Raw genomic sequence first — 11,189 nt, 5'->3', positions numbered from 1 at the left:
AGGATCAGCCGATGGCAGAGCTGCTGGGGACGTGCGCTCGAGAGAGGGAGAGCGCCTGGGCAAAGCTCAGAGGCTGGGGCTGCGGAACTCAAAACCGACTGCGGAGAACCCAGCGGGCGGGAGCTGGGGCGCACGTTGGGGCCCTGCCGAGGGGCGGGCAGGGCCCGGTGCCAGCCCCGGCACCGACGGGACGCCCTCCTCCCTCCGCAGGGCGGGAGGATGCCGCCGCCAGCGAAGGAGGGCGGGCGCAAGGGCCCGCGGGAGCGAAGCGGGAAGAGCGCGCCAGGCACGGCGCAGGGTGAGGAGCGTGCCAAGGGGGCGCCCGCGACAGAGCCCCCCAAGCCGGGCTGGGCCCTGACGCCGCAGGGACTGGCGGCAATGCTCCCTGCGCAGCGTCACCGCCATCTGCTCTTCGGCGACCTGCTGGAGGACGTGGGCGCGGCGGCCTCCACCTTCCCGTGCGGGTCGGTGGAACCGGGGTACCGCATGCCCGACCCGCGCCCGTGGACGCAGTCGCTCGAGCTGCCCGCCGAGCGCCAGAACCGGCTCCTCGGCGTCCTCAAGGCAGCGGAGGCCCGCGGGCGAGTCCGCGCCCTGCGGCTGCGCTACACCCGCATGCGGGTGAGGCGAGGGGGTCGGAGGGCAGAGGGGGCGCACCGGGAGCGTTGAGCGGAGCCGGCCGGGGCGGGGCGGGGCGGGGCTCGGCGCGCGCTCAGCTACCCGGGCCCCGCAGGCCGAGGAGATCGCGCTGCTCATCCAGCGGCAGAAGTCCGCGCGCGCCGCCATCCGGCTGGAGCTGTTCCTGCCGCCGCAGCTGAAGCCCACGCGGATCCCGGACCCCCTGGACCGCCAAGAGGTGCAGACAAGCCCCGGTAGGGGCGGGGAAAGGGGAGGGGCCCTGCCCGCCTCCGCACACGCCGGACCCCAGCCTCTCTCCCCGGCAGCGGAGGCGCGTGGAGACCATCCTGGAGGAGAACGTGGATGGCACCATTCTCCCGCGGTGACGGCGACTGAGAGTGTGCGACGCGCCCCAGCCTCCCACATAAAGTTATAGTTCTCCGAAGGCTCGCTGGTCTTTTTGCTGCCACTCCCCAGGACCCCGAGGGAAGCGGGGAGTATGGACGCTGCCTCTCCCATGCACCTCACAGACATCAGGGTACAGAGAGTGGGGCCTCTCCCAAAAAAGTGGGGAGACGCAAGTGGGTGGGTGTGAAAGTAACAGGTCAGGGACACGCCTACCCCTAATCCCGATCTGCCCCCCACTGGCAACCTGGCGTTCTGTGGGTCTATGGGAGGCCCCCAGTCTTGGGGAGGACAGAGAAAGAGCCTGTTTCAGCAAAAGTCACCCCCAGATGTAAGGGTAGCCTCAGGCTGCAGTGGTCTCGAGTGCGAGTCATCCCACCAGGGGGCCAGGGAGAGGGCAGTGCTGTGGGCAGCGGAAGTGGCCTAAGCTGGCCTTTGAAGAAGCAGCAGCTGTGCCCAAGAGGACCAAGAGACTGGGCAAGGGGAACCCCTGCTGCCCCCAGACAAAAATCCCACCCTCTGGCCTTCCTTTCCATCCTGAATAGCCTCCTGTGACCCCTTTAATGCCCCATGCCATACCCCCACACCCACCCCCCCACACACACACCCCACACCCACTCACGCATGCAGTACGAAAGGAAGCCACCCCTGTCCCATTCTGACAAACAGGCCCACGACCTACAAAATCCCTGGACTCTGAAAAGCCCCGAGGTTTCTGGGCAGACCTTACTTTTCTCCCCGACGTGAGCTCTTTGCAGAAGCTGGGGCTTCCCTAGGCCCCCGCTTCCTTTTCCTCCCTCCCAGCCCCCTGCCCAGCAGGCTGCACAGAAGCGGGACCACAGGAACTCAGACAAACCGCTCCTCCTGCTAGGGGGCTCCAGCTGACTGGAAGGAGGGGCAGAGGTCAGAACTGGGGTCCAGAAGGGATCCTGCTCAATGGCAGCCAGTGTTTCTCCCCAGCCCCGGCCAGGGGGTGGAGCCCTGCGCACTCGCCCCTCAGCCAGCCCTTCTCCCCGTGCACCGAGCACTTTACTCTTTCTGGGCTGTTGCTGCCCTTGGCCTTGACCCAAGCCCAGACTGTATACAGAGCTCAGAAGTCAGCTGACAAGGAGGGGACAGAGAGATGGCAGGAGGGGTTTCAGGAAGGGAAGGGTAGAGAGGAAGGAGGCCAGGGAGAAGGGGCTTGAGCAGGGGCAGACAGACAGGGAAGGGAGGCAGTCTGTCCAGGAGTGGCAGCCAGTCACACCCTGATGTGCTTGTGACATGTGATGACAGCCAGCCCTGGTGTCGTCTGGCCAAACTCCCTGCAGCCTGGACCCCAGGATTCTGTGTCTTGGGGATTGACTGAGTGCCTAGAATGAGTTCATCTACTGGGAGAATCACATATTATTTCACCATTTCTCTGAGACTCCATTTCTTTATCTTTAAAATAAGGGTCTTGGTGCAGTACCCCACAGCAGCAAGTGCTCCAAAGGGGATGGGTCACTCTGCATCAGACAGGCAAGAGGGAAGAGGGGCAGAGACAGGCACAGCAGGCCCAGCACCCAGAGAAGGCCAGCAAGACAGTGACCTCAGTGACTGCACCAGGGTCAGGCCGGCACTCGGGCCCTTTGATCCCCATGAAAAGGCGCAGGGGGGGCTGGATGTGCAAAGGAGGCTGGGGAATGGGGCCTGGAGGGACGCCTGCCTGTAGAAAGCTCTATGGGAAGGAAGGCATGTGGTCCAAAGCCCAATATATTGAGGGCTGTCAGGGCGCAGAGGGTCCAGGGTTCAAATCCCAGCTCCACCATCAACTGCCCAGCTCACCTGGCCCCACCCATGGACTTCAGGATGCTGTGTGCCGAGAGGCAGAAGCCAGGGCGGTGGAGAGTAGGCCCAAGGGGCCAGAGGAGACGGGGGAATGACTGGGGGGTTGTAGAGTGACCCGAGGGGGCAGGGAGGGCACTGACCTTCACCCCCTGCCAGCTGCCCACAGCTGCATTTTCCCACAGCAGAGACAACAGGCCGGCTCAGCAGGGTCAGCCTGGTTGTGTGTGGCCTGGGCCAGGTGCTGGCCCATCTTCGTTGAGCTTCCCTGACCTCACCTGTGCCCACCGCTCAGGAGTGTTATGTGGGCTGAATAAGTAGCAGCCTGCCTCTTGTCCCTGTGGGCTTCCTGGCCCCTGCCTTTCCTTGCCTGGCCTGACAACATGGCAGTCACAGGGTTCTGGGTACAGCTTCGAGAGGCAGCCTGTCCTCCAGGGCCCTCTGACCTCTGACCTCCCCCTTCGGGCCCCCGCCCCCGCTCAGCAGCGCAATACCCTCCCCTCCTCAGCCCTCCCCCCTCTCACCCAGGCCTTCCCTGCCTGCTCCCCACAACTCACTCTGCGCCCCCCAGCATAAGATCCAGGCTGATCTATGTTGCTGGCTTCTGGTCCTACTGCCTGGCCCACAGGGGCACCCAGATACTGATACTTGTCCGTTGAATGAGGAATACAAGTAGAATCTCCAGCTGCCTTTGCACCCCTCAGAGTTCTGTGAAGGTGTAAGGTGTGCACCTGACCTGTGCAACTGGAAGGCATTTTATGAACAGACCCCGACACTGGGAACTATCCAGGTCGAGTGCTTGTGCTGGGGAGGACAGGAGCTGCACACAGCCGGGCCCGGGGAGGGGCGGGGGGCACAGATGCTCTGCAGACACTTCCAGAGCAGGGTCAGGGCCACCCTGACACAGGGCCAAAGCATGCTGCGATGAGAAGCCTAACCCACGTCTGTATCGAGTCATAAAGGATGAGAAGAGTCGGCCAAAGGGACAGGGCGTTCGTGGCAAAGGGGACAGTGTGGCCTTAAGCTTTAGGACATCTTGGGACACATGGGTCAGCAGGGACTCTGCCAGGCCCCACAGGAGATATTCAGCATGACTCCGGATGCAAGAAACTCCGGATGCAAGAACCCGCACCCCCAGTTCTCCCCAGCCCCGCAGCACAGGAATCTCCCCCTTCCTTGGGAACCCCCCACAGCACAGACAGGCCGCTCTTAACCCAGTTTTACAGACGGAGGCGAGGGGTGGGCCGGGCTGGCGTACCCGCCGATCGGTCCTTTCCAGCAGCCTCCTCTTTCCCAAGCTGGGCAAGCAGCATATGGGGCCCAGCTCTCGTGCCTCCACTGTCGTGGAAGTCCCACACGGATGGCAAAGCAGGAACGGCCCCGCTGAGCAGAGTCGGGGGCCACGGCCACACCCCCATCTACTACCGTGCAGCTCCGTCCGCCCGGGAGCCAGGGCTCCACTATGAGCACCTCAACTCTCCGGGCCACCCCCAGGCGACTGTGGGGGCCGATGCGCGGGCGGGGCGGGTGGGGTGCGCAGCCGGCCGAGCGCGGGGCGGGGCGCGGCGGGCGGGGCGGGCCCGGCGACTGCCGGCGCGAGGAAGTCCCGGCCCCTGGCTTTGGGGAAGTGCTGCCGAGGCGCCTGCGCACTGCGCCCCCGCGCCCCCTCCCCGACTGTCGGGCCGGACCTTGGAGCGCGCGGGCCGGCGGCGGCGCGAGTGGCTCGGGAGCGCGGCTGGTGAGTGCGCGCGCGCAGCGCCGGGGACAGCGGCCCTGCCCCTCCCGGCCCGGGCCCGGGGACCGTGCTGGGCGGGAGCTTCGGGAGCCGGCGCACGGGACTCGAACCCCAAGGGCTCCCGCCGCCAGGTCCACGTGGACCCTGGGCCGCAATGGAACTGGAGCCCGCCCCCCGCGCGTGGGGGAGGGGGCGCTGCAGCCGGGTTCCCCTTTTTCTGGAGCTCAAAGCCTGGGGAAGTGATTGCTCAAAGGTGGGGGCCGGAAGAACCCAGGTTTCCGCGTCTCCCTCCCCCTCTCAGCCCGGTGAGGAGGGGCCGGGGCGGGACACCCTGTCCGCCCCCGCCCCCACCCCGCTGGATCTGGCAGCCACTCAGCCCTTCGAGCTGTAGGGGAGGCGCTGCGCCCCCGGCCCCAGCCGATCGGGGGCTCCTGGCGCTAGCCTCCCTCCAGAGCGCCGCAGGAGTCCCTCCTGCCGTCTGACTTGAGTCCCTGCTGCTGCAGTGCACGCCCCTTCGGCAGCCAGGGTGGGGCCCAGACCCAACCTGGCCCCTCCTGCCCCCACCCCGCCTTTGGGTCGCTGGTGAGTAGGGAGCTTTGAGGTAGGGGTGGGGGCGTCAGAGGCTGAAGAAAGAGGCACCTGGAGGAGAACACAGGCTTCTCCAGACTGGACCCTAACAGCAGAGAGAGGAGCGTGGTGGGTGGGCCACCACCACCATTTAAGAGGTGGGGAGAGCTGGCCTTCCCTGGAGGGGCCAGGCCAGGGCTCGCCCACCAGCCAGATGTGGAGGGTGGCAGATGGGAAAGGCCCTGGGTAGGAGCTAAGGACTGAGAATGGAGCCCCTCTTCAACCCCCCTCCCAAAGGTTATGACATTTTTTTCTGGGATTGTCACATTTTCTTATTCTTTTTTTGGACTGGGCAGGCTCTGGGACGTTCTTTTTCCTTCTGTGGAGCAAAGCGGCAGCCACTCCCAAGGGATCCTCTATCCCCAGAGACCAGACGTGCTGCCTGTCCAGCCTCTCCCATCCCAGACTTGGGGGCCAAAGCCTGGGAGGCTGGGGAAGGGGGTCCCCAATGCCAGGTTGACAAGCAGGAGGACCCTAGTTGAGACTCTGTATCCCCCAGGAGAGACGGGGGGGGGGGTAGCCTGGGGACATGGGTTGCCCCAGTTGACCTGAGAAGGGTACAGGAAGCCAGGTCCAGGGACAGGTGACCAGGTCCAGGGCCTGCAACTGGGAAAGAAGGGGCTGGCTCCCTGCTCTGCAGCAAATGCAGCCCCTAGCACCCCGGCCCTGCACCCCTAAACACGTCCCCTCCTCCAGTTCAGAGCTGGGATGGAGATGGTAGCCCAGGGGGACAGTCTCAGGGGTGCTAGAGTGTGGGGGAGGACCCTGGGTGGGGACAGAGAGGAGGAAGAACTGCTGCCTGGGGAAGCCACAGACAGCCCCGTCTGGGTACAGCTACCAAACCTCAGGTTGCCACGCCCCTTCCTTTCCCTAGAAACTTGACCCCTGAAAGAAAGCCCAGCTGCAGGGCTACTTTCGGTCTCCTTATCTACTTGCTAGGAGCCCGTGGGACCCCCGGTCTCAGAGGAAACTGGGCCGGTGGTGAGGGGCCAAGGTCCCAGGGGATGCTGCACCTGCCCCAGACTTGGGCCAGGGCAGTGGCCTCTGCATGCCCAGGCCTCGGGGGTATTGGGGGCCCTAAGAGTGCAGAACTCCAGCACTGTCTCTTCTAAGGGCCATTCACACACCGTCCCAGGAGGCCAAGAGAAGCCAACCAGCCAGAAACAAGCATTCAAAGGCCACGAGCTAGGGGAGGCGTGGCAGGGGGATGAAGATTGAGAAAATAAAGTAGAATCAAGTTGTGAGCTTCCTGGCCAGGGAGGAGGGTGGCACATGAGGAGGGTGGCGGATGTGCACGGAGGCCCCTCCCTGCCCTGGGCAGAAGTGGGCGCAGGTGTTCACAACTGCCTCCGGGGCACTGATTGGCCCCCCTGTACCATCGCCCAAGGAGACTTGGGATTCGAAGTGGCATCTTAGGTGGCATGAGGGCCACTCACAGCTTTGGCGCTCCTGGTGCACCTCCCCTGCAGACGGTGCAACCAAATGCTGGGAGGGACATGCACCACACCACACCCCCCTCAGGGACTCCGAGGCTTCAACTGGGGAGCAGGGTGCCCCCCACCCCTGCCACCCCCACTTCCCTGGCTGGCGCACCCTGTGGTAGGGCCTTGGTTCCACAGCAGTTTCACAGCCTAGAGGCAGTGGGCAAGGAGGGAGGGAAGTCTTGGGTGGGAGGTAGCAGGACCAAAGAACCATGTTTGGGGGGCATGTCCCTCCTCACCGGGGCCCTGCCCCCCTTCCCACACCCTCAGGAAGTCCAGCCTGAGTCCCACTTAAATCCTCACTGCTGCAGGTCTAGCCTGCTTCCCCTGGCTGAGACCTCTGGGACCCACAGACAGACCTGGACTCTTGGTGGGAAGCCACTCTGCCCACTCCCCACCCCAGACACCCTAGAAGCCAGTCTGGCCACCACCCGCACGCACCAGTTGGTAGCCCCAGACTCTCGGGGCCCCTTTGGGAGGGGCTGGGAGCCGGAAACCAAGAAAGAGGAACCCAGGCTTCCGGCTTCCCAGGGAGTGAGCGGATGGGGGTGTCTCGGAACCTCCAGTGGGGGCCTCATCTGGGGCCCAGCCTGGGAGGAGGGGCCAGAAGCTGCTGCAGCTCCCTCCTCAATGATCCTGGACCCCCTCCCAGCCCTGCTGTAAGCTTGGGGTTGGGGTAGAAGCCCTAGGCAGAGCTGGGTCCAGAGGCAGGAGCAGGCCCCGCTAGGGAGACACCCTCTCAGGACCCCTCCTAAGGGGTAGGCAGGGGCTGGGGTTTCAGGTTCTCAGTCAGAACCTTGGCCCCTCTCCCCAGACCCCCAGGCTGTGGTGAGGGTCTGAGAGCTGGTACCACGGAGCCTGGGCAACCTCCTCCGCCCACCCATGCCCACCCCGCATGAGGCTGAGAAGCAGGTATGCCACCTCCCCCTCTGCCTCTGCTCCCCTGGGGGAGATGGGGTGGGGCAAGCTGAGGGGCCACAAGGAGCTGGGAGATCCCTGAACACCTGGGAGGCCAGAAGGGTCATGTGCCTGGGAACAGGGCCACCCATGGGAAGGTGGGGGAGAGGTGGAGAGTCTGGTGGGTTCTGACCTGAAAGCTGAGGTAGCCCCACTTTTCCCCAGATCACAGGGCCAGAGGAGGCGGACCGGCCCCCTTCAATGTCCAGTCATGATACAGCCTCTCCAGCGGCCCCCAGCCGCAACCCCTGCTGCCTGTGCTGGTGCTGCTGCTGTAGCTGCTCCTGGTGAGTAGGGCCTGGGGTGCCCAGCTGGCGAGGGGGTCGAGGGCATGGGGCCAAGCAGACCCAGGAGGGGACCCAGTGGTGGCTTCCGAGGCATCCCCGCAGGCAGGATGCCCCTGCCACCTCGCAGCACTGTCCTGTCCAGGGTCTGTTGGGCCCTGGTGATGAGTGGCCGGTGCCTTGGCCCCAGGGGGCTCATGTATGGCTCTCGTACCTGTCTTGCCAAGAGTGTGTCCGTGTGCTGTGTACATGCATGTGCCCGTTCACGCGGCATGTGCTTTATCCATGCTGCTGTGAGCCAGCCCAGGCTAGGCCCTGGGGGCCTGCGGTGGAGTAAGACAGGCACAGGCCAGGTGCAGTGGCTCACGCCTGTAGTCCCAGCACTTTGGGAGGGCGAGGCGGGCAGATCACCTGAGGTCGGGAGTTCGAGATCAGCCTGACCAACGTGGAGAAACCCTGTCTCTACTAAAAATACAAAATTAGCCAGGCGTGGTGGCACGCACCTGTAATCCCAGCTACTCGGGAGGCTGAGGCAGGAGAATGGCTTGAACCTGGGAGGCGGAGGTTGCGGTGAGCCGAGATCACGCCATTGCACTCCAGCCTGGGCAACAAGAGCAAAACCCCGTCTCAAAAAAAAAAAAAAAGAAAGAAAGAAAGACAGGCACAGACCCCATACAGTGTGTGGGGTGGAGGGACGTTTGAACAGAGACCCCAATAAGGGAACTGCTGGCCCTGGGGTGATGGCCAAGAGCTTCCCGGACAGCATGCGTGGGGGAAGAAGAGCAGGGGGCGGTGGCGGGGGCGTCTCTGGGCATCCCTTTGAGGGTGGGAGTGGGGCTCCCAGATGGTAACAGATTTCCTAGGAGTGTAGGGGAGCTGGTGGATGTTTTCATGCCTTGCAGAAGCCTGGCCCTATTCAGGCTTCAGGCCCTGGCTGATGAGAGGACAGCGCTTCTGGACCCAAGGTGGCGTCAGCTGACCCACGGGCAAGCTGGGGGTGGCCAGGGGGCAGTCGGGAAAGGGGGTGGGAGGAGCCCAGGGGCCTAGTTCTGTCAGGACGTTTGGGTGCATGATGTCTGCCAGCCATCCAAGTGCCCTGGAGAGAGGTCAGCCGGGTATGGATTTGGGTCCAGCACTGACAGGATGCTAGGAGCCAAGGCAAAGAAGCTGCTTCCCTTGAGACAACCGGGGATCAGGCTCCAGAACCTGAAGGAGTGTGGACACGCGGGTTTGGGGCTCTCACCTGTGTCAGCCGACGAGAGACACTGCTGACACGCTAGACCTGCAGCGTGTGGCCCCATCGGTGGGACAGGGACAGGCCAAGATCAGGCCCAGGAGCAGGGTGGCCCTGTTCCCAGGCACATTCCCATGGGTGGCCCTGTTCCCAGGCACATGACCCTTCTGGCCTCCCAGGTGTTCAGGGATCTCCCAGCTCCTTGTGGCCCCTCAGCTTGTCCCACCCCATCTCCCCCAGGGGAGCAGAGGCAGAAGGGGAGGTGGCATACCTGCTTCTCAACCTCATGTGGGGTGGGTATGGGTGGGTGGAGGAGGTTGCCCAGTGGGCCAGGGATGGGGAGGAGCACACCAGGAGCCGAAGGGCCCCTCCTGGAAGGCCAGAGACTCGCGGGCACTGGGTCACACTGCTGGAATGGAAGATGGCAGAGTCTGTGGTCTGGGCACTGTGGCAGGGACAGTAACCTGGACTGCAGATTCTGTGGGGAATTTGGGAGCGTGGGAGAGTGTGGGAAGAGCCAGCTCCAGGGGCTGCCCTCCTGCAGTGGGTGCCCATGTGTGTCAGGTGCCTGCCCATGTGCTGAGGGCCCGTGTGGCCGTGGAGGCGTGTGTGCCCACGGCAGCGCTGCTTCCTCTCTGCCACTAGGAACCAAGAGCGGCGGCGCGCGTGGCAGGCCTCCCGGGAGAGCAAGCTGCAGCCCCTCCCCAGCTGTGAAGTATGGTGAGTCCAGCCGGCTGGCGTGTGCGTGCTCGGGGGGCCCCAGACCAGGAGACTCGGGCCTGACGTAGCCTGGCCCCCGTGCCCGCAGTGCCACGCCAAGTCCTGAGGAGGTGCAGAGCTGGGCGCAGTCTTTTGACAAGCTGATGCACAGCCCAGCGGGACGCAGCGTGTTCCGGGCGTTCCTGCGGACAGAGTACAGCGAGGAGAACATGCTCTTCTGGTTGGCCTGCGAGGAGCTGAAGGCCGAGGCCAACCAGCATGTGGTGGACGAGAAGGCGAGGCTCATCTACGAGGACTACGTATCCATCCTGTCCCCCAAGGAGGTGCGCCAGACACCAGAACAGGCCAGGGGCCGCCTGCTCCAGGCACTAGGTGGGGAAGGCAGCTCCCGCGCCCCCTGACCTCAGTGTCTTGTCCTGCAGGTGAGCCTGGACTCCCGTGTGCGGGAGGGCATCAACAAGAAGATGCAGGAGCCGTCCGCACACACGTTCGACGACGCGCAGCTGCAGATCTACACGCTCATGCACCGGGACTCCTACCCCCGCTTCCTCAGCTCTCCCACCTACCGTGCCCTGCTGCTGCAGGGGCCATCACAGTCCTCCTCCGAGGCCTAGGCCGCCCCCAGCAGCACAGACCCCGCCGCCTCCTACGGCCGACTCTGGGTTCCCTTCAGGTGTTGGTGTCGGCAGGGCTGTCGGGGCACACGCCTGGCCGGCTGGGGTCCCCACCCGCGGAGACGGTCCTAGACCCAGTGGGGAGTGCTGTGTCTCCTGGGTCTGCCCACCCGTGGCCAAGCAGGAACTCCAGGTGCAGCGCGGGCCTCCAGGTGCAGGGTGGGCCAGAAGCCCCCTCATCGGCCCGCAGCCGGCTGGCCCAGTGCTCCTGGCTGGGGGCTCTTGAGTGGTGAGAGTAGGGGTCCCCCCAGGAGCCATGCTGGACCCATGAGCCTTGCTGGGGCCTCCTCCCCAGGCAGCCGATGGGCCCCAGACGAGCCTTTGGTGGGGAACAGAACCTCCGCATCGTGTAGTTTTGTGACATAAGGAGACCTCCTACTTGAGCTGTCTGTACCCCAGAATCAAACCCAGAACCTCAGAACCAGATGTAGGACCTCAGAATCCTGCACTCAAGGTGGCAGGACCCAATTTCTGTTTTATATGTTCATGAACTTTAAACCTGGAAACATGTCCTTACTAGGTGTTTTATCAAAAAAAAGTTTTCATATTTATCTCTATCCCTAACCCCCCAAAAATAGGATGTCTTATTATTGAAGATATTTTTAAAGCAAAGTCTCTACTCGTTTTTGTCCAAGTCTGGGGAGAGAC

The 11,189-nt window shown here is 63.9% G+C and overlaps 2 protein-coding genes across 8 annotated transcripts; both read left to right on the top strand.

The window, feature by feature from the left end:
- Nucleotide 1: 1 nt before the first annotated feature.
- LKAAEAR1 (LKAAEAR motif containing 1) lies at nucleotides 2-2,409 on the top strand. Of its 2 annotated transcripts, XM_034952131.3 has the most exons (3): nucleotides 6-621; nucleotides 734-856; nucleotides 945-2,409. In XM_034952131.3, the coding sequence occupies exons 1-3, from the start codon at nucleotides 220-222 to the stop codon at nucleotides 1,002-1,004; spliced, it is 585 nt and encodes a 194-aa protein (XP_034808022.1). In that variant the 5' UTR covers nucleotides 6-219; the 3' UTR covers nucleotides 1,005-2,409. The 2 variants fall into 2 exon arrangements, with proteins under 2 accessions (XP_034808021.1, XP_034808022.1); XM_034952130.3 differs by having other exon boundaries at nucleotides 2-621; nucleotides 734-2,409.
- A 1,992-nt stretch (nucleotides 2,410-4,401) lies between these two features.
- Nucleotides 4,402-11,153, top strand: RGS19 (regulator of G protein signaling 19). 6 transcript variants are annotated; one of them, XM_034952162.3, is made up of 6 exons: nucleotides 4,402-4,567; nucleotides 7,487-7,584; nucleotides 7,795-7,916; nucleotides 9,793-9,867; nucleotides 9,956-10,190; nucleotides 10,290-11,153. In XM_034952162.3, the coding sequence occupies exons 2-6, from the start codon at nucleotides 7,555-7,557 to the stop codon at nucleotides 10,479-10,481; spliced, it is 654 nt and encodes a 217-aa protein (XP_034808053.1). In that variant the 5' UTR covers nucleotides 4,402-4,567; nucleotides 7,487-7,554; the 3' UTR covers nucleotides 10,482-11,153. The 6 variants fall into 6 exon arrangements, with proteins under 6 accessions (XP_034808053.1, XP_034808054.1, XP_003809985.1 ...); XM_003809937.4 differs by having other exon boundaries at nucleotides 4,478-5,146; XM_003809938.4 differs by having other exon boundaries at nucleotides 4,551-4,817.
- The last annotated feature ends 36 nt before the right edge of the window (nucleotides 11,154-11,189 follow it).

This window comes from Pan paniscus, chromosome 21 (genome assembly GCF_029289425.2).
Source record: "Pan paniscus chromosome 21, NHGRI_mPanPan1-v2.0_pri, whole genome shotgun sequence".
Lineage (NCBI taxonomy): Eukaryota > Metazoa > Chordata > Mammalia > Primates > Hominidae > Pan > Pan paniscus.
This window is presented reverse-complemented; position numbering and strand designations above follow the sequence as displayed.